Source organism: Vidua chalybeata, chromosome 4 (assembly GCF_026979565.1).
Source record: "Vidua chalybeata isolate OUT-0048 chromosome 4, bVidCha1 merged haplotype, whole genome shotgun sequence".
Classification (NCBI taxonomy): Eukaryota; Metazoa; Chordata; class Aves; order Passeriformes; family Viduidae; genus Vidua; species Vidua chalybeata.
In genome coordinates this window covers 8,364,322-8,390,110 of record NC_071533.1, presented here as the reverse complement: position 1 = coordinate 8,390,110, position 25,789 = coordinate 8,364,322, and the positions used below count along the sequence as shown (strand labels likewise).

The window sequence follows — 25,789 nt, the reverse complement described above, 5'->3', positions numbered from 1 at the left end:
CCAAACTGAAAGTAATGGGGATAGAATAGAAGGGAGCAAGGTAAACTGAGAATTTATAAAGCTGCAGAGAAGCCTTAAAAGAAGAGTGTAACAGAAATTTGCTTCTAAGTGTCAGAGCTCTCAAAATGAAGAATTACAGAAACATTAGCAGTAGAGAGATCTGGTGTATGAAGAGGCAAGTAGCTCTGAAAGTCTTCCTAAGTAAAGAAGACTTGAGGAGAGAGAAGATTCTCATCTCTATGACTTGGTATAAAAAAATCACAGAAGATGAGTTGTGTGTCTGCAGCCTCAGGAATTGATAGTGGTTTTCTTTGCTGTTGCTGCAGTTTGCAGCAATCCTCCTCCATAATTGCAGCTACCTCTGTTCACATTGTGGGGCCCGAATTAGGTCTCCTGGCCATTCTCTAATGACATCTCTGAAATGAAGTCTTTGCTGTAGGGCTGCCAACAATATATGGAGATACTGGAAAAGTATGGCAAATGTGAGCAGTGCATAAAACCTGTTGCTGGGCATTGCAAAAATGGGGTGATAAATGCTGAATTTAGTTACAGAATATTTTTGTTACTAGCTAAATATCAAATCTGTAGGAGATAGGGTTTGACAGTCCCTTGAACTGGAGGAATGGTGGCAGGGATTGAGATAGTGAGAAAATAGATACCTTGAGATGATTGTGTGTGCTCATGTCTTGCTATTTAAACTCATTAAAAGCAATAATTTCCTTAGTGAAAATGAGCTAATACACGTTCGATATGCAATTTGAATTTATTGTTGTGATGATGTAACAGTAAGCTTGACTTGATTTAAATTAAAAGGCTGTCAACATGCATAAAATTCTCCCTCAGAATAGTAGGCTTTTATGAATTATATTGACTAGTACTTGCTTTCTTATTCTAGAAATTATTTTTTTTCCTCAAGACGAGTTAAAAAAAAGGCAGAACTCTTGCTACTTAGGTGAAAATGCAAGATACAGGAACATGAAACCATCTTGGAACAGTGGTTTCCCCCCACCTTGTACATCATTGAATGTGTTTCTGGTGAAAGTTTAGACTCCTCCTTTAGAAACCTCTTATCCTGCAAAGTATATTTTAACTTGCTTTGCTTAGCTTTCATCTGTGAACCACTCAGAAATAGCCCAGAGATTCCTTAAGTTGGTGGGTTACAGACCGTAACTCACTGTGTGGTGCACACAATACCTTTGTATCTTTTCCTGTGCTGAGTAGAAAATTAGTTTTGATATCTCTGATAGTGGTATCTCCTGTCTAAACAGGCCTGTTTGTGTTTGGAGATTGGATTACACTTTTGAAACAGTTAGTGTTAGTAGAAGAGAAGTGGAAACAGAAGGTCAATAAAATCCTAGTTAAGATTTAAAAAGTTGTGATGCTTTTTGGAATTATGAAGAGTTTATTCATTTATTATGAAGAGTTTATTTAAATCAGCACAGGAGCTGGTTTGCACTGAGCAGACTCTATAAGGAATTGTCTGACCCGTCTGGCAAGATATTCTTTTCCTCTCTCTACTGTATGAAATTGCCCTCCTGAAAATGGAAAAAAAAGGCAAAAATATTAATGTATAGTTAAAATATTTTCTCTAAGTTCTTTAATGCAAATGTCAATCATCTTACCCTTTCTCATTGCTGTATGCTAATTTTTCTCCTTGGCAATTAGTAAATGTTGGATGTCAAATTAAGTTAAAATTAATGGCAGAGGCAAATGTTGCAGTTATTAGCTCACAAGTGTCTTCAACTGGTGGTGCGTAGAGATGCATTCCAAGCATTGCAGACAGCTATGGATTAACCATCAAATGATGGTGAAGATTAATGATTGGCCTTTTAGCTCACTAATTTAGAACAATTTCTGGTAATTAATTTTGTATTGTCAGCTTTACAGTTGCAAATGCCTTAAGGAAAATAAAAAATTACTTATGTACATTTAAGGTTCTTCAAGGTAGCAGTTGTCTTGTAAATTGTTGTGTGCTTGCAGATCCTAATGTTTAATCTTTAATACCTTCATGTACTCTGTGCACTTGCTTTTAGTAATCGTAACTTCTTCATTTTGCATTTTTGTTGGTACTGATTTTGTTAACCTTAGGTGTTTTGTTTTGTATGTAGTTTGGCTTTGTGTACTTGTGTCCTTCATAAATGCCACATCATGCAATAGAAGTTGTGGGGGAAGAATTGTCTAGTGCCTCTGTTATAGTATCACAATTTCTTGGTTTCATGTCAAACCAAATTACAGATTGATATAGTGATCAGAAGTGTTTATACAGCCTTTCTGAAAAGCTGGATTTTACAAAGCAGAATTTCTGAAATTTGTATCCTTTTGTTTTATAGGAAACCCCCAGACTCAATATTGATGTTAGAAAAATACTGTTTCACGTCGTCTCTAATTCTGTGCCTTGGTATTTTGAGTTTTATTTAAAGGACAGCATTTAGTACATTGTAACATGAATTCTTGTTGATGTTTATGGTCAAAGTAGAAATTGCTATCCTCGTTGAGTGGATTTTGGATGTTTTTGGGGAGTGATATTTTCCTTTAGTTCTATGATGCCTAATTTTCTTCACCAGTGTTTCTCTCCTTACGGTTTCTTGCATTGTTCTGAAATCAGTGTAGATTCTTATCAGATTTTGCTTGGATTTATCTGCTCATAAGTTTACATTACCCATCTGTGAAGACAAGTTGTCAGTATTGACCTTCTTGCTGGTCTTTGTTTCTATTTCTTTTTAGTAGCAATTAAAAATCCCACAGTGCACAGTTTCATTTTCAGTATTGCTCTATGTTGTTTTCCAAAGCATTGGCTGTTCCAGCTTTCAGATGAAATTGATTGTGAAATGGTATTGCAGGCCCATACCATATATTGTGTTTTTAAATGTTGAAAATGTGGAGGAAATGTGGAGGTTGGAAATGTCAGACAGCCTTGGCTGCAGTGACCATAAGATGGTGGAGTTCAGGATTCTGAGGGGAGGGAGGAGAGTAAAAGCAGCCCACAATCCTGACCTATGGAGAACAGATTTTGACTTATTTTCAAGCACGGTTGATTTAAGGCTGTGAACCAGATGATCAATTTGGCTGGTAAGGAAAAATCTGAAGCTGCAGTAGGTTTTTGTTAAGGGGATGCTGCAGGGCTTGGTAGCACACTAGTAAAAAGCATTGTACCAACTGAGATACAATTGACTGCCCATTTCTCCAAAAGTAGTTGGCAGCCCTACAGACTGTGTTCATGGAAAGTGAGAAGCTATAAACTTGGTAGCTTTTACTCCTACATATGAGTTTAATGAGATTTACACTGGAATGATGCATGAAAATACAGATGTTCACACTGCTAAATATTGTGGGGCAATGTGCTTTCTGGAAAGTACATGTAAGTTTTGCTGAAATCAAACAGTGTCATTTTCAATTGTTAAATGTCTCTTTAGTGCTTTCTGGAACAAAACTTTTTAGTAGTTTTGGAAATGGAGGAAGCAACAGGGAGAGAGAGAGGAGGGAAAGTTAGCGGGAGGTAAGTTCAAGTTGTTAAGATTCCTTCTTCAGAAAAGTAGTGATTAGACCTGAAGTAACAGCTTTGCCTAATCATATTTTGGAAAATAAATGAAAAGTGCAAGGGACAGCTTATTAGCATAATCTATTTTGTGTTGCCTTCGACATTCTGATTGTGGTACAATTCAGGAAGTATTTCCAAAGTAGTAATGCCCCCCACATGCTCTTTTTAGCAAAACCCTAGAATTAAATAATTTATGGATCAATTGTGATTGGATGAACTTTCAATCAGTTGTAATCATTTACACTTTTTTTTTTGTACATAACTGAATGAAAACTAGTATGTGAAGACTCTTTTTTTTTTAAAAAAAAAAGTAGAATGAGATATCCCACTTCTGTTTCTAGACACTAAAGTTTCAACTAAATCAACTTGAATTAATAATATGCTTCAGGTCATATTAAAATAGTTTATTGCTCTTGCAGTGCTTGAATATACTTGATTGATGGAGAAAATAGTACGTTAAAAAGCTAAATATTGATATCACAACCTGCCAAAAATTATTCTTGACTTTGCTCTTAGATAAGATCTTTGCTCAAAGATAAGCTTTGCTTATCTCTGATTTGTTAACTGTAATTTCTAATATATTTTTAATCTAAAAAGTTTGCTCTTAGATGAGATCTTTGCTCAAAGATAAGCTTTGCTTATCTCTAATTTGTTAACTGTAATTTCTAGTATATTTTTAATCTGAAAAGTTATTTTTTGACTCCTCTGTGTCATCTTAAGGGAAAATATTCCTACTGACTAAGCATCACTTCGAATACCATGTACACGAAATTTTTAGATGAGATCCAAATGAATTACCTGAGTATGTAAGAGAATAAGGAAATGTGTGTTTGGATATTTAGTGGAGTGCACTGTTCTACTTTGCCTATGGAAAATGTTTATGATACAGAAAATTATTTAAAAAAAACAACCCTCAGGTAGAGCTTATATTGGGAAAATTTTGAGAACTGAGTTTACAGATAAACACTTGTTTTATGGAATGTAAATCTAAATCCTAAATGAAAAGGTATGGATAAACTAAATTGAATAACAGTGTAATAAGAACTTAAGTTAGGCTAGTGATATTTTATTTTTTAAAACACAGCTATTTATTTGGGCAAATGAGTTTTATTAGTGTGCATATAAAGAATTTTTCTGTCTGGATTTTTTTTAAATACCTAGAAACAACAATAATATTTTCAGCTAAGGAGTAGAGAGGTCTTTTCACTTTAACCACTTTGTGTAGCTTTTCTCAGACTGAGAAGGGGTGAATAGTATTCACCAAAGGAAATGGTGAAATTCCTCTGGGGAATTTTAGGTATCATTTGGGGATCCATAGGATTCTGGCTTTGTTAGGTGCTTCTCTCTGCTCTGACTTTGTGACATTGTACTTTTTAGTGTAAATTTTCAAAAGTTTATGTATCTTTGTGGATTTTTGAGCATACTAAAGGTGCTAAAAAGATGTGAAAGCTCTGCTACATGTCACAGCCTCCTCCTTCACAAAAAAAATTGAGGTTTTCAAATCTGTAATTCTGTGGATCTTATGCTTAGGATGTCCTTTAGATCAGAGTAATTGGGGTTTTTTTTTGTTTGACACTGGCTTTACTTTTCTTTCTTCCTTTTAGCCAGGAAAACCAGGCACATGTAAGAAAAACTTGCTGTCAGTTGAAGTGGTATCTAGTGTGCAGACTTTTTTATGAAAAGGACAGCATCCAATATAAATTTGTGATTTGGGCATTGATTTTGGTGGGTTTTTTTTTTCCAAGGAAACAGTCATTAATATATAGTTTTTAATATCTTTTGAACTCTGTTCTTTTAGGTAACTTTTGAAATGCACAAAGAGAGTCTTTCCCAAATGTACAAGGAGTACCAAGAGAAAGGAGGTGAAGGGAGTGGGGTACATTCTTCAGCTCCAGTTAGAACAATCTCTGGGATTAAAAAAGAAGCTGAAACCAAGGGAAAACAACAGTCTTTGGAGTTAAAAGAAAATGCTGATGCCCCTTCGTGCATTACTGATGGTGATACAGAGTGCAGAACTGAAAAAAAAGAGAAAGAAAACTCATCAGATGGCAGCCAACAAACTCATTCAGTGTCTAATCATAAGGAGGAATTAGAGGGGGAGGATATGGGTACTACAGAGGATTTAAAAGCAGTGCCTTGTGTGGAATTTTCCCCAGAACCAGAAACAGTAAAGCCCAGTGTCTCAGAAATCAGTACTGGGATAGCTGAAGCAATTGAAGATTCTAATAAAGCTGATGAGCTTGTGGAAGAAACAGTTGCTGTCACTGCTGCTTCTTTAGCCATGCAAATTCCTGTGGAAGGAGGAACTCCTACAAGTCCAGAAAAACTGGAAAAATCAGCAGTAGAGGTGGAAGATGAAGATGACTTTGTTGATTTGAAAGATGAAAGTAGTTTGCCTTTACCTTCAGAAGAGCTTGCAGAAAGGAACAAGGAATGTGGCTCTAATGCAAGTGAAGTGACAAAGCAGGAAGAAACAACAGAAAAGCAACCTGAAACTGGGCTTTTTAAATCTGAGGGTACTGAAGGTGTGGATGAGAAGAAACAAGAACTGACTTTGCCAGAGACGGTGAGTTCTGCAGTTCCAGAAGTAGTAACTCAGCCAGATACAGCAGGAAAAAAGAAGCTGAAGGAAGGAAATGTAGTTACCAGTGAAACCAAAACAACTGTGGAAAACATAAATACGCACGTAGCAGAGCCTGCTGGAGCCTCTGACAAAAGAATTGCCAAGCTTGATGTTTCCAGTGTTGCATCAGATACAGAAAGACTGGAGTTGAAAGCTAACACAGGTCTAGAAGCACCTCTGCCACCCAGATCCATGCCTGAGGTAAATTCTACCTGTCATTCCTCTGTCTAGCTTAAAAATAAAAGGAAGGTTTTTTAAATGAATTTTTTGAGAAAGTGTACCTAAACATTCTGGGGATTATAATGTGTGTGATTTTTTTGTGTTATCTATAAAATACTTTTAACCCTGGGTTAAAATAACCACTATTCTTATAATTTGTGTACTGAGAATTCTCCAAGATTTATGTACATCCACATATGAATGCTGATATAAACTGAGTATTTGGCTAGATGGACATAGGTTTGTCACTATGTCATGTCATCCTACCTTTTTTGTACAAGTATAAATTAAGACTGGGCTTCTGTTGTGTGCTGCAGTGCTCCAACCTCTAGGCTTTAATTTCTAATCCAGCTTGTAATGGTTAAATAGTCATGTCTCTGAGTACTTCCCTTCTGCAGACATGCTTCCTAATGGATGCTCTTCAATCTGCACCATTCTTCCTTAAAGGAGGAAACCTACTGTCTACAGCAACATATTCTCCCGCCCTGGTAAGGCTGGGTGGCTGCTTGTGAATACCTAGACTGGCAGGTGTGGTAGTGCAGCTGTAGCCTAGTTTGTAGTTTTGGTATATCCATGAAATAGCATTTGTGTAATAGTTTTAGCTTTATTTGGAACCATGTACACAGTCTGGACTTGTTGGATATCCAAAATGTCAAGTCTGTTAAATGCATTTCAGTGTGTGCCATGAGAACTAATAACCAGAGTGTGGGTTTTGTGTTTTGTTTTCTTTTTTGTCTGCAAACAGTGCATTCAGCCCTCAAGGCAGCAGGTTTCCTCAGGACAGGAGCTGGCTGCTCCATCGGATGGGCAGAGGAGGGACACGAGGTCAGCTGTGTTCCGTATTCCCGAATTCAAGTGGTCACTGATGCACCAGCGCCTGCTCACAGACCTGCTCTTCTCCATAGAAACAGATATTCAGATGTGGAGAAGGTATGTCCTGTGCTTTATGTGGAATGATCCAGACTGGGTTCAATTATAAGGGGCTCATTGACTTGGACTCATGGACATCTGGTGTTTTACTCATTATTCAATAGCCTGACTTATTTTTAGACCTACACCAAATTATTCTCATATTTTTTTTTTAAGACTCTTTACAGACATAACTGTGTATTGGTTCAGGGTCTGCACACAGATTTGGGCTGAAATCCTGGCTACATATAAGTCAGTGGCAGTCTTGCTGTTGATTTTTATTCAACTAAGATTTTAATTTTCCTAGATTAACTTCTAGCAGGGATCTGGAACGTAATAATGAAGATCTTTGAAAACAACAGTAATTCTGCAATTTAATTTTTAATAACAGTTTTAATTTTAATTTCAGTTTAATAACAGAAATAAAAGGGGGGTCCATTGTTAGCTTATAGTCATGAGTGTTGAATTTAAATTGAACTGTATAGGTGTTCTGATCTGATAAAAAGGAATGTCAGGATGAAGAAATAGTGTAGGTAAGTGATTCGAACAATTTAAACTGAGTTTTTGTCTGACTATAATTTTTAGGATATGTTTAAGTTAACCTATTTATAGATATAGCTAAAATATATTTCTGTTTTAGCCTCCGTTTTGGAAAGTTTTGTCTAAGTGTTTGTGCTTTGTTGATTTTTAATTTCTCTGAGAAATCCTTATAATTTGCTTTAGTTTTCCAACTCTGTTCCAGGAGACTTTATTCTGTTTCCTGATATAGTGACTTCTGCTAGCAAGCAGTCATAGACCAGCCTATAATGTATCTTTATACAAAGGAGGATTAGCAGTCATCTTGGTGATCTTGAGCAGTTTATGAACAGAAAAGAAATGTAGTTTTCGGTTTAGACTGAGATGCATCAGTTGACCCTTAAGTCATGTATTATTTCCTTCCCCACTGCTAAGTGTCTGGTTTTAGTTTTGCGAAAACATAAATATTTTAAAATACCCCGAAAATAAAGCTCTATTCTGAATGTCTTTTTTAAAAAAAATTTTTGGACAGCCATTCTACAAAAACTGTGATGGACTTTGTGAATAGCAGTGACAATGTGGTGTTTGTGCACAACACGATCCACCTCATCTCTCAAGTGATGGACAACATGATCATGGCCTGTGGTGGTATCTTGCCATTGCTTTCTGCTGCCACATCTGCTACTGTAAGAAATTCCATTTTTATTTAAAAATTCCTCACTTGTGGGAGGATGCCTTTCTTTATGGAGTGTATTAATTATTGTATCTGTCCTTTTGGGAAATGGAAATGCATGTGGGGTGTTTCCATAGGCATCTCTTTCCTCCCTTTGCTCCTTCCAGACTTTTCCCTAAGATAAATTAGGTGCTTGCCTTCTTTGCCTGAAGACATAAAAAAATTTCCTGCCTTTGTTGCCCCACAGTGGTCTGGAATGGGATTAAATCCCAATACTAATTCCTGGAATATGAATAATTATTACTTTTGAATGTGACTGATAGTGGACTTCCAGCACACATTTTTCTTCATTTACCGTGCAGGAATATTATCTTTGGGAATAGGTAAATATTGCTTTCAATTTTTCTCTGCGTAGCATGAATTGGAGAATATTGAGCCAACTCAAGGACTTTCAGTAGAAGCATCTTTAACATTTCTCCAGAGATTAATCAACCTTGTGGATGTGCTAATTTTTGCAAGCTCTCTTGGTTTCACTGAAATTGAGTCTGAGAAAAATATGTCATCTGGAGGAATTCTGCGACAATGTCTTCGTCTAGGTAAGCAAATACGGCCACTTAATGAGCATAGGAGCTAGCAGTTACTAAGCAGTTAGCAGCTGTTAGCTTTATTTTAGTTCCTGTTCATTGTTTTGTTAAATCAAGATTAAATGTAATCAAACATTAAGATCTTCTACAGTTTTACTGTATTCTGCAATGCATATATACATATTCCTCTCTGAAAGTTTAAATAATATAAATTAAGTTGGGTAGCCTGTTTTCATTTTATCCACGAGGATATTTCTTTTAGCAAAATTCCCCAAATAATCAAGACTGAGAATATAGCAGTTTGCCATACTTAGATAAGAGGTTTAACACTTGAAGGTATGAAAACTAGAAGTGTAAATTTCTGAAGGGTTCAAATGGGGCGATAATTTTATCCAATTATTACAGTATGCTTGCTTCAAATTGGATTGAAAGAAAATGTTCGGTTACCTAAAAAAAATCGCAAATATTCTGAAAATGAGAACATATGAGATCATAGCAGCATCCAGGTAGTTAATACAGGAGGAGAGAATTCATGCTTAGTTGCATGTGGTAAGACGTCTTGTAATGAAAAGTTTGATTTGCATGAGTGCCAGAGCAGCTCAGAGCCTCAACAGTAAGTAGCCTTCCTCTCCCTTTCTAGGCAATTAAAACTTTGTGCAGGTATAACAAGATTTATGGGATGCAAACAGGTATAGAGGTGGGGTAGTTCTTTTTTCCTTTGAAAATAAATATTAGAAGATGAAACGGGGCAAAAATGTGCAGCTAAAAAACCCAGTTGTGTAACTTCAGAACATTTAGTCCAAGAGTAACAGGGTATTGTGAAGCAAATGTTCCTATTTGTTTCACTTGTCTTCTCCCTTGCAAATTTGTGAAATTTAGCTGTCTTCACCCTACCCACCCTGTGGCTGTATGCATAGTAAAATTACTCACTTTTGAAATTACTCACTTTGAAGTATGCATTAGATACAGCACATATGTTCTAATAGTTTAGCATTCATTATTAGTTATAAATTATTAAACAATTTTGAGCATTGGTTTGCAACTGTCCAAAACTTACAGAAGCAAAGTATTTTACTGATGTGTGTCAACTTCTTAGTTTTAAGTGGTAAACAGAATTATGTTATATATTTCTGTAAGGGAATATAGAACAATACTGCTTCTCAGAATAACTTTTAATGTTTCTTTCCCACTCAAGTATGTGCAGTAGCAGTAAGAAATTGCTTGGAGTGTCAGCAGCATGCACAGATGAAGCCTATTGGAGAAACTGGGAAGAACCAAAAAGCAGTGCAAGGCTTTATAGGATCAGGAAAGTCTGCAGCAAAGGCAAGTTTAAGACCACATTCAGAAACACAGAAGTCAATAATGATTAGTCTGTACAGAGGGATAAGTTTTTAAATTTGTACCTGCACCACTGATACTTTAACAGACCTGAAGTGGGGTGGTACAAACACTGGAAATTAAATCTGTCACAAGAAATGGCCAGATTTTTTCTGCTTTAAAGATGAAATGCATATCTGATCTTTCTGCTCTAGTTATGACAGTACGACACAAAGTGGATGATTATACATACTTAATGATTTTTGGTAGAATGCTTTTAAACACAGGAACTTAAACAATTTATTTTTTTTTTAAATAGAGTCCAGTGGACATTGTGACTGGTGGCATTTCTCCAATACGTGACCATGACAGACTTCTGCAGGATATGGATATTAATCGCCTCCGAGCAGTAGTGTTCAGAGATATAGTAAGTAAATAATGTTCTTTTCTTTGTAGCTGCATTTTTGCTTGTATCTGCTGAATGCTTCCTCTGTGTTACAGAGTTTGGCTAAATTGGGTGTACAAAAAGGGAATACTGCTCACAGCAATTAGGAACTCGCAATACTCTGCAACTGTTGTAGTGTTTGGGATTGGAAAGAGGTCGAGAGGTGAAACCCAACTGTCTCCTGATCTAGCTCTTTGTGTTCCTGAGAACTGATTATGTGGAATTCTGCCTGTTGTATATTAATTATGTTGTGCTTAGTACAAATATGTACATAGACAAGCTACTTATGTATCATAAACATGATTGTACATTTTGAAGAAGTCACATTCTTCTAGCTAATTAGAAATTAGAGGTCATTTCTAATTCCTTTACTTCCCCTCAGAGGAGCCAATTTGTGTGCCTGTGCTGTAAGTATGCATATGTTTTTAGTCTTGAATTGACTAAAAATATCTTTGCCCTGTGTCAGCAACTTTATAGCTGATATTGAGGAAATTGAGATTGATTGCTTAAAAAAAACACCTCTGTAAGCAAATACAGCAGCTATAATGGCTATGAGTCATTGGTGGCCACAAGCCTGGACACCACAACTTAGTTTACAATAATTGGACTGTTTAGTAAGTGTAATGATTTATACAGAGGCTTTTTTTTTTTAATGTCCAGAAAAGTGAAGGATTTTGAGTTTTATCTTTACAGTAATTATTGATTGAAGCAAGCTTCTTTCAACCCTTATGTCAGTATCAGTGTACAAGTGAGTAACAGGAAGTGACTCTTCCATACTGATGGCAATTAAAGTAATCCTAAGGATTCTTTCAAGCATATTTTGTGAACCTTTTTCTTTAAAACAAACTACCAAAACAACACCCACTCACAATCTCTGCTTTTTTGCATATCTAATCCATCAGGCTGTCTGTTTCCCAATAAATATAAAATGGTGCAATAACTTCACTTTTTGGCTAAGGTGTTGAGCTGTGTGGGAAAAATAGACTTAGATCTGGTTGGGAGCAGTCTGAGCTGTTTACACTCTCATCTAAATGTTTTATTTGCATGCAGTGTCTTACATTGTATTCAGTGCTTAGAATCAGGAATGGCATAATTTGAATCTATGAGTTTTACAGCAGGAACTCTGATGGAATCCACTTATCCACCAGCAGCAGTACTTACAGGGTTACATGAATTTTATTTCAAGCAGTTCTTCAAACATAGCTGAAAAAATAAGGAAGGGTTGGTTCTAATTCACTGGATCACCACTTTATTAAGTACAGTTAGAAATGGTCTTAATATTCATCTTGAAAGAAAATTCTTTATAATCCTTACCAATGTAGGTGGCTTTCCTCAATCTCACACTGTGATTATTCTATGAAAGTTAAGATTTGGAGTCAAGTCAAGGGAAAGATAGGTTGTTTTTTCAGTACAACAGATAGGATCCACCTATGTTACCTGTTCTTAATAGAAAGTTTCTCATAAACTCATATCTCATATCTGCCAGAATAACTTACTAAAGAGCCCTTCAAGGGATAAGGAGCTTTGATAGACACTACAATCATGATAAAATGAGCTTTATCGTGTAACTTAGTGTCTTGATCTGCTCAGAGGACAAAATTGAATGTTACCTGAGCCCTGATGTGAATGAGGGGTGAAAAACTACAAACACTCATTTTTTACTGATTAGTCAATGAGGATCCAAATACTCTATTGTCCTGTTACCCAAAAGTGTATGAAGCTTTTTTTCCTTTGGTAGCCAAAAGGGACAGGCTTAGGCTAAATCTTAATCTCCAGTTTTCCCTCTGTTTCACTAGGACCAACTGAGTACTCTGGGGAGAAACCTGGCATAGTTCATATTAAGATTAGTTTTCAAAGTTTTCCTAAAATCTCTTCATAAAGTTACAGCTGTAATGCAAATGCATATTAGTAAATTCTTATTTAAATTATATGTAGTAGATTACATCCATCTAGACTATCTGATAATGAAAAAAAACCTTAACACTTGTTTTGGAATTTCCTCCTTTCCTTCATTATTTTGTTCCAGTTGTGTAGAGTATGCATGCCTTGCAAATGCATATCTTGGCATTTTTGAGGAAATATAACAGAAGAAACACCTGTGAATAAAGGGGACCCTAGACCCTACACTAATTTGAAACATGAAACCAAAACACACAACCTTAGCCAAAGGTGTCAAATAAATGAAAAAGGAAAGGATTAGTGACACTTGAATACAAGTGCTGTATTCCTTAGCTTTATAGGTGAGACAAACTGTGACTAGAGAATAGTGTTCTTCCATTGCTGACATATCAGCTTCCTCTTGGTATGTTTATGGTTGTGCTGGGCATACTTCAGGAAAAAATAAACATGCTGCTGAAATTGTAATGGAAAAATCTGTGTGTGTCTGCTTTTTACAGGAGGATAGTAAACAGGCTCAGTTTTTGGCTTTGGCTGTTGTATATTTTATTTCTGTGCTCATGGTTTCGAAATACAGAGATATACTGGAACCCCAGAATGAAAGACGACCACCAAACCAAAGCCAGTCACTCAAGGAATCAGAAAATGAAAATAATGAGACTCCTGCTGCAGGTGAACTGTTAATTATTTTGCCAAATTAAATAACTTTGCTTAAAATGCTTTAGAAATCTTCTTTAGGATTAATGTTGTGAATGCTTCTCCGTTAATAATGACCATAAAATGTGTTTTCTGTTCTTTTGGTATGAACAGTTGTGGAAAAGCCATCTGCTGCTCTTGGTGCTTCAGCCTCTACTGAAGATTCAGAAAATACAGCATCTATGCAAAGAAGGGATTCTGGTCTTGGGGAGGAAGCAGCTCCAGCACAAACAAACAGTTTGAGTGGTGCTGCTGAAGCAGGACCTCAGAGTGTTAGTGCAGGCCCAGATGCAGTCAGTGAAGTCCTGTGCACACTTTCATTAGAAGTCAATAAATCTCAGGAGGGCGGAAGTGAATCAGGAACTGAAGAGAGTAAATCTGTGGCTTCTGTGCCAGCTGCAAAAAATGTCAATGTGAAGGACATCTTGAGAAGCCTGGTGAGCACACCAGCTGATGGGACTGCAGTGGATGCTGCTCTTCTGCCACCAACCTTCCTTGGAGTTCTTGGTGACGGAGCTGCTGAGCAGCCTGTGCAGTTCCATTCCTTTGACAGGTAATGTAACATCTGAAATACTTAAAAATGTGATTTTACTAAAGATATTTGTAAAGAACAGGAAAACCCACGCTTCATCAGAGCTATTAAATGTAGCTATTAAATGTAGCAGATGAGGACTGCTGTGCATATTTAGTTGGCTTTAAAGAACTCAAGAAACAAAACAGACATTAAATAACTTAAAATAATGATATGTAGATTAGCAGGTGTATTCATGACAATGTTGTATCTAATCTCTGTAATTGTGGGCCTGCAAAAGAATACCGGCTTACTAATAGTTACAAATGGTTCAAAAACAATGGAATAATCATCTAGGTGTCCTTCTGCCTAGAGAATATTCCCATATTCACTTAGGAAAATAGATGTGTCTTCTGGTGCCAAAGGCCTACTTTAACTCTTTTCGTTATTCTTTGGGCAGATATTATCCCTAAGCTGCTAGATTTGCTTTGTTGTAACAGCTTTTTGTTTCATTGTAATAAATTTCTGCATTTCTTAATACACAAATGCTGTAGTGGATTCAAAAAGGAGAATTCCTGCTTTTTCTTTTTAGGATGAAGTCACTCTTTCCTGGTAGTAATTTTGGTGTCCCTTGTGTCTCAGTCTCATTAGCTCCTTATCTTTTCCCAAGCAGAGTAAACCAAGCCGCTTTTACTAGACTTAGTGCCTTTTACCTCTTCAGGATTCCCAAAAACTGCAAAGAAAACAAAAAAAAAGAAAAGAAAGACTCCTGTAACACTTGCATTCCTGCCTTTAGGAAAGCCATGGTTATTTCCACAAATCCTGCGGTCAGTCTGGTGCAAGGGGATCCCTTGTTACCGTACCAGTATCTGATGCTCTGTCGATTCCTAAACTTCCTCTGGCTCTGATGTTTGTGCAGTCTGGGGCTGCCTTGTTCACAATACCAGCTGCCCCCCCAGAGGAGGGCAGAGGTGCCAGGGGTGTGGGTGTGGCTGTCACTGCCTGTCTGCTCCACTCACACTGGTTGCCCTATCACTGCAGGGGGAAGAGACAGTGGTGTCTGGCCAGATGAGACACAGATGGGCTGTGCCAGCATTTGGGCCCTTGCCCTTGTCTCAAAGTAAATACTGTGTTCTCCCTGTGATGCTGAACAGGAGGAATTTTTCTGGGAGCAGGAGGAGGATGGAGGCAGAGGGGGAAATGAGTAGAAGGGGGACACTGAGTTAGAACTTGCACACCTCTCTCCCCGCTGCTGCCCAAGTTCTTTTGGCACTTCCCCTTCGAGGCCTCTCATTGCTCTTTGCTACAAGTGATGTCAAATAACAAAATGTTTTAGTCTGTGATAGTGCTTTTTTCTTGTAAAATTCCTAGTATTAATTGCTGCGTGATTTCCGCCACGCAGATAACATTTGTCTGGAGATATGCTACAGAAGTGACTATTGCATTTATGAATTATTTTTTAGCTATTGTGGACACCAAAGGTTTGTGGTGCTTGTGCTGATTTGAATTGGTGTACAGGAGGTTAACTAGACAGGAAGTAATTGGGCACTTGCAGCCCTGATGGCTGACATAGGTGGATTACACCTATGAAACCTTATCAGAGGAAGCTGTACAATTTAGTTTGATAACATGTACACTAATGAAATACTGGGCATTGATAGCAGACCTTCTGTCACTTGCAGTTCTGTGTTCTTCTTCCTGTATAGTTACAAAGTCACTCAAAAAATAACAAAAAAAAACCCTTAAGCTGTGGTGTGTTTTATAAAATGAGTTACTGAAAAGTTGAATTACTTGCTGTTCTGCCCTTTTACTTTTCCACTGCCCAATGGACACTTCTGCTTCCACCTTCAAAGTGCCAGCAATTTGTAACAACTCTTAACATTCTTTCACTTAACCTTGATACCAAATTTCTGCCTTGCTGCTCAAAACAAGGTGGTCTGATGAAGGAATATATACAGGGGAATGAAGAGGATGCATGGGTTGAAGCAGTGGACAGCACTGTGCTTCTGAAGAGAAAAACAGAGTTTTGTAGGGTTTGTGTAGCTGTCTGGACTGCTCCACAGTGATAACTTGTGGGCATTACTTTCCAAAGATTTTTTTGTTTAGTAGGAGGGGCTAAATACATGTGGAAAAGATCATGAAGTAGTATAAAATATTTTGTCAGCATGTTAGTGACTAGCTAAAGTTAAAAAGAGAAAATAACTGTGTGTGAAACATTAAAAGTTAAATGGACAGGCAAGTTTCATGGCCACTTGAAGGTGACTCTGTGTAGTGAGACTGCTTAAAATACAAGTTTATGATCTGAAATGACACCTAGGTAGCACAGCAGGAAGGAATTGTGCCAGGGATAAAAACATGCACACTTTTTATAAAAAACTGGGAGTTGGAAATAATAGATCTCATCTCTGTGGTAGGTAAAAATACTAAGTTACATTGTGAAATTTATTTTTTGAGAAAACAGACTTTGGGATACTCTCTTCTGTGTCTGGTTTACATTTAATATATTGTTTGATGGCAAACAAAAACTCTGTGAGGTTTTTTTGTGCTTTTCTTTTTTTTTTTTAGGCACTTTGTTAAAAGTTGTTCCCATGTAGCAGTTTACCAGGGGGTATCTCTGGGAATTTCAAAGCATCTCTCTGATCCTGCATTTATCTCAGGAATGCTGTGTCAGAAATCAAAACTCTCCTCATATCTTAAGGATTATCAACTTCCCAGCCATAGCTGGAGAGTATACAGTAACAGCTATGTGAGTGAAACCTTACTGAAAGGCTGCCAGGTTGCAAGCCTTTGGAAACAGCTAGGTGTATGTGTTCATTCCCATGCCAAAAATCCGCCCCATATCTTATGGGAAGATACAATCTTGTGATTAGTGGGTGCCAGGGGTTTATCATGATAAAGTTCAAGACTTGCATTGGCTTTTTCCCAAGATCCACAGGGACATGAATTAATGTTCCGATTTCAGTGCGTCCTAAACCAGCAGTTTTCTTATTTAGTAGTAATCATGTAGGAAAAGAGGAGGGGACTAATGCAAGCAATTTCAAATAAAATGGAAATAAAAAATAACCAAAGCTTGGGATAAAAAGAGAGATGACATTTCTCTTCTGTTAGTCTAATAAAACCCATAACCTATCACTTGCCATTTTTACTGTATGCTTTAAAATAAAACCTTGGTCTCTCCTGGCTTCTGCTGCTCTTTGTGGAAACATTCAATAACCTTGTCGTTATGGGAGGCTGATGCTGATGGTTCAGAGGAATATAGGTTCTTAAATCATGATCTTGTACCATAGAGCTTAAAACTGCAGCTATGCTGCAACTTGCAGAACAGATATGTTAATAACCTTGTTTATCTTTTTGGAACTTCCTCTGTAAGCTGCTTAGTTTGGCTTAGCTAGTGTTTACTCATTTGTCAGTCAGTGGTTTGTATGTGCCTTTGTAGTAGTTGGTTGTGGTAATTTCAGTTAAATTTCATCCAAGTCCCTTTTTATTTGGAATGGATATATCTTAGACTTCATTGGTTTAGGCCTTAAATGCAAAAAGAATAAACTATTTTTAGACAAGATTAAATCTGCCAAGTGTTGGTAGAGACAGAATATGAGAGTGGGGAATCTTTAAATAAAGGCACATGTGCTGTGATGGAAAGCTCAGCTTTTTCAGCATACCAACAATTTGCATTCTGCAGGGACCAAAGAGGCAAACCATTTGAAGTCTTCTCCCTGCCAAGCTGATTTTAAAGTTCTCTTAGAAAATTGATTGTATTCTTTCTATCATATCTTCTCTTCCCCTCCCCACATCCTCTGATCTCTCATGGTTTTGAGAGTCTCTTGTTCTTCCTTTCTCCTTGGGTATTTCAAGGGAGACATAAGACAATGGTATTATCCACAGACAGCAGAGCCCATAGAAGGACCCTGACATGGCAGGCTGCCTTCCAGGCTCACAAAATAGAGGTAAAAATAAGTCTCTGATCTTTTTTATTGATCTTTTGCCTCTTGCACAGGAGTCTTGCAGTGGCCATCGTTTTGGTAGCCTGGAACAAGGCTTTTTCTTTTTCTTTTGGTTTTGAATGAAAACCATTATCCTGTAGGGGTACAGACAAACTGTCACCTGCATTGCTTTTCAGTGCTAAAAAAAAAAAAAAAAGAATTAAATCTGTATAAATTCTTGTATGTTAGGAGGAATCAAAGCTCATGTAAGTATTTTTAAATTACAGTGAGGTCATCAGTTTGGGCTGCCTCATGTTGTATTAGGAATATTTGACTTGCACCCAAGGAAAATTTGTATACTTGAAATATATTTAAAATGAAATGGGGACTTGCCAACTTAATGAAAAGTAAATACTTGGGAAAATGCTAAAATTTTAGGAGATGTAGATATTTTCTATCTTTATATTGAAGCAGAAGAATCATTGAACTGAAACCAGGGAAGGGTTCAATAAGTAAATCCTTATGGAATTTGGCAGAATAGATCATTATTGCATAAGCCTTTGTCTGTGATGGAAGTCAGTGTTCAGCCCAGTGGTCTGTGCTCATTCAGCAGTGAATAATTGTCTGCAACACGAAGACTTCTTACACTTCAGCATAATTAGGACTAATAACACACTGACCTTCTGGCTAAGATGTATTTATGGTGGCTGGTTCTCACTATGCATGGCCTATGTTTATCAGTTCCCCTGCTGTAAATTCTTATTTTAAACCTTAAATATTTGATTTAAAATGAAAACAGGCAAACATCTAATATAGTCATGTAAATGAGGCAGCTCAAGTGTTGTTCTTACTGTGGTGCTTGAGGTCTCCTTGCAAGAGACCTTAAGCATATTTTTTGTGCAGTTTAAAATTTTTATTTATCCTGTAGATGAAACTTAATATAATGGATGTTTTAATATACAAGTGTAACCCAGAAATATAATTTAATTGATGTGAATGTTAAGGAGTAAAATGTATTGATGCTTTTTTCCCACATGATGCCTCTTTGCCCCTGTGTGAGGTTGCTTAATGTGTGTATTAAATTAATCATGATTACAGATGTTTTGTAAAATATATTATTTTTGTAGATCTGAGGAAATAGAATATAAAGCAGCTTGTTGATGAATATTTCATTCATATATTTAGCAATACTTAACTTTTTCAGAAAACACTTATCAGTTTAGCTACAGAAAAAGGACTGTCTTATCTGTGTACTCTTTAAAAGCAAGTGCTCTATTATTTAAGGGAAGTTGAAAGCACATTAATTTTTAAGACAGTTCTGACAAATTTACTTGATTTAATAATATGCTGAACACTTTATGTTTTCTATGTAGTTTATTTGCTACAATATTTAAACTCAATTTTCCACTGTCTCTCATTCTTTATGCCAGTTGTGTTCATTTTTCTTATCTTAGCATTTAAATCATCTTTCAAAGGAAGAACACAAAGGAACACTGGTAGCTAATGGAAAAATATTTCTTTGGAACATATTTGCAATTCCACCTAAATATTAAAAGAAAATATCAAGGAAGGAAAAAATGTAGGAATTTCAGACTGCAGATAAAGAAACATGACCGATGTTTTTGCTTCAAAAATCTTAGTTTGCTTTTCCAGTATGTGCTAAATATGAATATCTGTATGTGATTGCTGAGCTGTACTTTCATACCTTTGAAGAAGGCCTAGAAGTAGTGGAAACTCCTGAAACAAATCCTGCAGCTGTAACATTGCTCCATTGCCCTATTGAAAGGGAAGACATCCATGGCAGTAAATGTTACATTACCAATACTGCACCAGTGCACAACTGGAAAGTCAGTATGTCAGGATACTTGGGTGTTTTGGTTTGTGGTTCTTGACCTCCTTCAAGGATTTTTGCATCTGAAGGCCATGGCAACTGACCAGAAGACCAGGAACATTCACAATTTGGGGTTTTCTTGCATCATGCTTTTAAACAATATCCAGCACTTCTTTTGGCTGAGTGCATCAGATTGACACAGCTCTTGGAAGGGACCTTCTTTCCTCACCAGCCATACTGTTTATTTTATTTTGGCTCAAAACCAGCAATAATTTCAGTTTACTGTTCCAGATCACTATCTAAAATAAATTCTGTTCAGAAGTAGTCTGAGCTCTACAGTGAGATGCCTCTCTTTTCTTTCAAGGGTGCAAGGTCCAACAGAACCTTTTTGATGATGAATTTATGAAGTAGGTTTGTTGAAGTCTTATTCTTTAAGTAAAAGCTAGAACTTCTGTTTCAGTGGGATATAGTGAACAACATGTATCTCTCAAAAAATTTCTGAGTTGATGTTTCCTGTTCGAAGCATGTGGTAACACTGGAATAATCAGGCACTTCCCTGTGTCCTGTTTGTAAGGTAGCATGTTCTGTTGTATTTCAAAGTCTGAAAACTGTAGTTATTAATTTTTATTCCTTGAATCAAAGCAAAATGAATGATACTGGGTAATTAAAAAAAATAAAAATATCAGCTCTACTTTACAGCTGTGAATAGAATAAGTGCAAGATTTCTGGTGCTGTTAATCTGAGTATCTTCCTTGTAATGAATACCATTGGTAGATGCTGAAAACGATACTGGAAGTGAGTGTTAGAATATAGTTCCTTTTTTTATATACTTCATGTAAAGTAAGTTCCCAAAGGTTAGAGTAGCAGCTATACGTGTAAAACTTGTACAGTTTAGAAGGTGAAGAGATAAGACAAAAGATCTGAAAAGGCAGAAGGAACTGTTCTGGTCATTTACTGCTGTCTGTTGCAGTCCAGGGGGAAAACCTCAAAAAAGTCTTAATTCCTTTGCTTGAATGCACCTCTCCTTGGGTAGCTGTAGAGACGCTGACAACTTGCTGAAACTACTCCCTCAGTACAGCTCCACTTAAGCACACTGAAGGTCAGTAGGAGTTTACAGGAAGGAATGATTAACTGTAGTGTTGTGCCAGAAGGCTCTTGGAATTGGGATTTCTTTTGCCTGCCCTCATTACTGGCTGCAGATGAGCACTGTTGAGGTAACAGCTCTGTCTGCACGCAGCCATCCTTGCTCTAGGCCAGGTATCCTTGCTCCTGTGTAGTTCCAGAGCTGTCTCTTGTCTTGTGAGAAGCTCCTAAAATGCCTTCTCGATGCTTCCAACATGTTCATTTCTTGATTTTCATCTGTAATAGGTGTTTTCTAATATTGAATTTGGTCAAAATTCTGCCATGTATGTATTTTATTATTAAGGTGTGGTTCTGGCGTGCTCTTTATGACTTAAATACCACCTGTTTTGTAGTTCCTGGGGCTCTTAGTAGAAACAGAGAGTAAAACCAGAATATTTATAGGCATTCAGAGGACACACCCTGATTTGATGTATTTGAGAGAATTCTGATTGACTATTAGCCCTAGAAACAGAAAGCTTCTCTAAAGGACTTGGTTTTACCCTCAAGGTAATTTGATGTTTTCCAATTTGAAATTATTTACATGGATTACATGTTTTTGAACAGACACAACATATGTGTGCCCAACTTCCATCTATATGTGCACTGAAATTTGTCACAAAACATTCTCCCAAATCCAATATATTATATCCAATATATTTGTGTCTGTATTAGTTAGCAGCAAATGGATGATTATTTCTGTAACTTGGTGTGCAAAGAAATTTTTCCAGATCATGCACCCAGGTCTTACAGAGTCCACCTGAACAGACATATATTTTTAATGAGAAGTTATACATTTTTGGGTTTAATATTATTGATTAGTATTTCTTGAGTTGGATATCTGCACAGTTAAAGGACTTAAAATCTCTAAAGGAATACACCTGGGCTTCAGTGCTGAATTGTGAAGACTGGAAAAATGTCCCAAATTTTACTGTGCGTGGATGCATTTGTACTCTGTAAACTTGTATTCATTTCCTAACCCCTTCCAGGTGTTTGAACATGTGTTATAGAATAGTAGGAGCAATTTCGAGGCAGTGAATGTCACAGAATCTTGAGTGAGAGACCCCTTTCTTATACCTGTATGGTGCAAAATTAATTGATAAGGTGACAATAATTTTAAAAGCACTCTAAATATATGACCTATTTCTTAGCCCATTGTTCATGTTTCAGGGAAACAGACATGAACATATGAGCAAAATTCATGGTTTAGGCACAATATCTTGATTTGGGGCTCAGGTGTTGTTGCTTCTACTTTTTTAGTGACTAGTTAACATTAGCAGTCACCCTTATAATGATATGACATGTACTGCCTCCAAGTATAGTGCCTGCCTACTCTGGCCACTGAGGAGGGCTGATTTAATCAGTAACATGGTCTAGCTTCTGTGACATCCTTTGATATCCTGTGACTGAAGAAAGGAGTCAAATACAGTCCTCCTTTCCCCATTCCAGCAAGAACTGTTTTAAAAATATTTGAAAGAACTTCTTTGGTTGTTCTCACACCTGAATTTAGGTCAAGTTTCTGAGTTACTTTATTTAGAAAATGAATATTTTAAAGCTATTAAGGGAATACTTTCAGTGTGTAGTTGTATTACTGTCAACAAAAGATGTGATTAAATAAATTGAATGTTGAAGATCTTCAGCTTATGGTTAACACCAGGTAATTAAAAGTAAGCGCTGCAGTGGGAGTACATTATATATCAGCTGTACTCTTTACCTCATTAGCTGGGGTTTTGCATGTTTATGGAGCTAACTTGCAATTAAAAATGCCTTTAATGTATGCTTAACAAGGCCTTTTAGGTATTTGGAATGAAGTACTACAATTTAATTGAAATTAGTATAGCATAAATACGTGTCTTTGTAACGTGTTAGATAAATTTCCATGCCTAACTTGTCACTTTGTATCTTTTCCTCTGATGTAGTCTTTAATGCTGACTATAAGGCCTGACATTTAGCTTGTATAAAATATGGAGGTTCTCTCTTAACTCCAAGCAATGTTTTGATTTGTTATATAAATAAAACTTGATTGGCAAGATATACTGTAATTCATGCCTTAGCCATATTTTTAAGATGTGTGAACATTTGTATGTGCATGTAGATGTGTTAGGATGTTTTTAGCTATAGTATATTCTTCTTCAATCAGTCTTCTGTTCTGCATTAGAATAACTGGAGTAAAAGACTGTCAATACATCCTTCAGCATTGATAATTCACCTTGAAGTTGAATACTGCCACATCTTTTGTAAATAGTTGCCTGAATTTTAAAGCCAAATCTTGGGCAAACTGAGGTGCAAAGAAAAGCCTCGTTGCTGAACCCTTATCCTGGTGATCTTCTAACTTTTAGAAGTTAGAAGTGCTTTTAGTCAGGGGATCTGTAGAAGTAGATGAGATATTAAAGTGTAGCAAAAAAAAGTGTACAATCAACAAATGAAGTGTCCTTAGCTTAAGTTGGCCTACAAAAGATGATTGAAAAAGAAAGTAGGGAAGCAAAGGAACTTTTGCAGGACATGGTAGTGCAAAAAAAGGATCAGAGTAGTGTGAGCCTTCACATACAGTATAATTTATTAACTTGTTATCTTCACCTAGGAGTGTTGTTGTGCCAACGAAGAAATCAAGCATTTCCTCTTCTACAGCTGCTATTGGTGCTCCTACAAATGCTGTCAGTGTGGTTTCTTCTTTAGATTCAGCCCAAGCCCCAGATTTGTCAGGAGAATCTCCTGGTAAGTAAGGGTTAAATTAAGCCACCATAATAGAAACAACTTTTTCTCTTGCTTCTATTTCCATCCCCATTCTCTGTGAATACAAATAAAATAAAGAAAAAATTTCAAAAATAGTACTGTATTAGAAAAAACCCCTAATGTTGCAACAAATGCAACTGTCTGAGCAATATATGTCTTAATTTCAAGATTTCTTACTTTTTTGATAGAGCAACCATGCTATAATAACTTGTATGTAGTTTAAGATGGTGTATTCTAAAGACTATTTTTTATTACAAATTAATAATGTAAAGTGTAAGCTTATTTATAAATTCTGGCGTGTTTGACCAAGTATATGTGTTAGTGCTAAGTAGAACTGGAAATTATAGCCAAGTGTTTCCAATAGCTTTAGCCTGAGGTAAAATTCAGTGTTGATGCTAAACCAATTGCTTTGGACAGTTTTTTTCAGTGGGGACAAAAGGGAGTAGGTTGTTTATAAGCAAGTGTTCCTTTGAACCCTTGGTCTCTCCGGTTGTTCTGTGTGAGATAAATGATGTTTAACCTTAAATGATATGTCAAAGTCATGCTTTTCTACTTAACCATGTCTGAATCACAAGGATGTGTAGGATCTTTGTGCCCATGAAGTTTGACTTCAAGACTTAGAAGTGATTTCGATCTTAATCAAGGAAATCTCAAGCTGTGCCTGATTATTGGTGTTTTTTTTTTTTTTTTTCAATGTTTGAGTTTCTTGCTTCCTGGTTTTGTGAACTTACATCCAAACTGCAAGAACTGGGGAAAAAAACATGGTCTTTACCATTTCCTCTCTACTTGTGTGTCTGGAAGGTATTTGTTCCCATCTTCAACTACCCATTCCATTTCTTGGGAAAATCAAAAAGGTATTGTTCCAGGTATTTTAAAGGAAAGAGGAGCTATTGAAATATGGTATGTTCTTCCTCTTTAGGATGGGGAGAATCCATTTTGCCACCAAAACTGCTGGAGGTAACATTATATTAGTGTAGGAGTAATATTTGAAGTAGTGGAATCAGCTGTATTTTGAAATGTCACAATTCTTTGGGGAAGATTGACTCTGAGCAGCTAATCTGTTTTAAAAATAGTAAAACCTCACCTACATTGAAATTGTTTAATATAATTGCTAATTTGTTAACTTCTGACTGATCAACCCGGCTTAGTTGTAGGCTTAATTATTACAGTTTCTGAAGTAGGTATTCACTTGCTTTTAATAAAAACAAAACAGATGAACATTGATTTTCAAATTTAGTCATCCTTTAGGAACGTATAGAAGAAAAAAATAAGTGCTTCTGTGCCTGTAGAATGTATGAAAAATCCAGACAATAAACAATACTAATGCAGTTTGTAACTGTGACTTCCATCATGTCTGGAAGTTTTGGCAAAAATTGGACATGTAATCTGAACTGATATGCATAAAAAGAAACTAATCAGGATTAAAATAGACATGTTTAGATTGGCAATATAATTAATTAAACGAAAAAGTAAAGGAATAAATGAAATCATGCCTTAAACAGATTAAAACATGAGACTGTTTCTTTTTTCCCCTGTAAAATAATGGCATGGAAACAAAAATCTTGCGGAGTTGGAGTGGTTTACATTTAATGTTGCTCATGTAAATTGCAAACATTTAAGTTTGAGATCAAATTCTCTATAAGGATTTAATTTGTTTTTTATTGGAATATGGAAGTAGTAATAAGCAAGCTTCCTATAAAACAAAAATATAATTAATACAGTTTTCCTCTGAGTTCAAATCACATATACTTTCATTAATTTTTAGTTCCATGCAGCAGAGAATCTACATTGTTCTCATTTTTCCAGCTAACACTCATTATAAGTCTGTTTACTTTCACAATTAAGAAATAAATTAAACCTTTTTTTTTAGAAATGCTGAGATTAGGTAGGGGCTTATGTAGTGAATATAAATTTGAGGCTAATTCGTGTTTGCTATGAAGGCTGTTAAACATTATTCCTATATTAAAAAACAAATCTAATCTGTTTTTTTTAAATGAGTTTTAGATAGATTTGTTTGATACATTTAAAAAATTGATAGCATATATAATTATATATATATACATGATATATACAAATAATAATTATATATAATATATTTTAATTATATATATATAATTTATTTTAATATATAATATAAAGCATGTAAAATATATGAACACATAATGCTTTATGATGAAGACTTGAGCAGATTTAGTGCAAAATAGGGGTGAAAGTGGTATGCAGATATTGAAATAGGATTAAATAGCAGGTGATTGTGTT

General features: G+C 36.2%; 1 protein-coding gene across 1 annotated transcript in view; it reads left to right on the top strand.

The window, feature by feature from the left end:
- LRBA (LPS responsive beige-like anchor protein) overlaps window positions 1-25,789 on the top strand; it is a 365,752-nt gene that overhangs the window by 66,555 nt on the left and 273,408 nt on the right. The window contains exons 22-30 of the mRNA XM_053939908.1: window positions 5,337-6,362; window positions 7,126-7,310; window positions 8,338-8,491; window positions 8,894-9,074; window positions 10,258-10,385; window positions 10,699-10,806; window positions 13,221-13,392; window positions 13,531-13,969; window positions 23,379-23,512. Of these exons, the coding sequence (XP_053795883.1) occupies window positions 5,337-6,362; window positions 7,126-7,310; window positions 8,338-8,491; window positions 8,894-9,074; window positions 10,258-10,385; window positions 10,699-10,806; window positions 13,221-13,392; window positions 13,531-13,969; window positions 23,379-23,512 (2,527 nt within the window). The remainder of the gene's footprint in view (window positions 1-5,336; window positions 6,363-7,125; window positions 7,311-8,337; window positions 8,492-8,893; window positions 9,075-10,257; window positions 10,386-10,698; window positions 10,807-13,220; window positions 13,393-13,530; window positions 13,970-23,378; window positions 23,513-25,789) is intronic.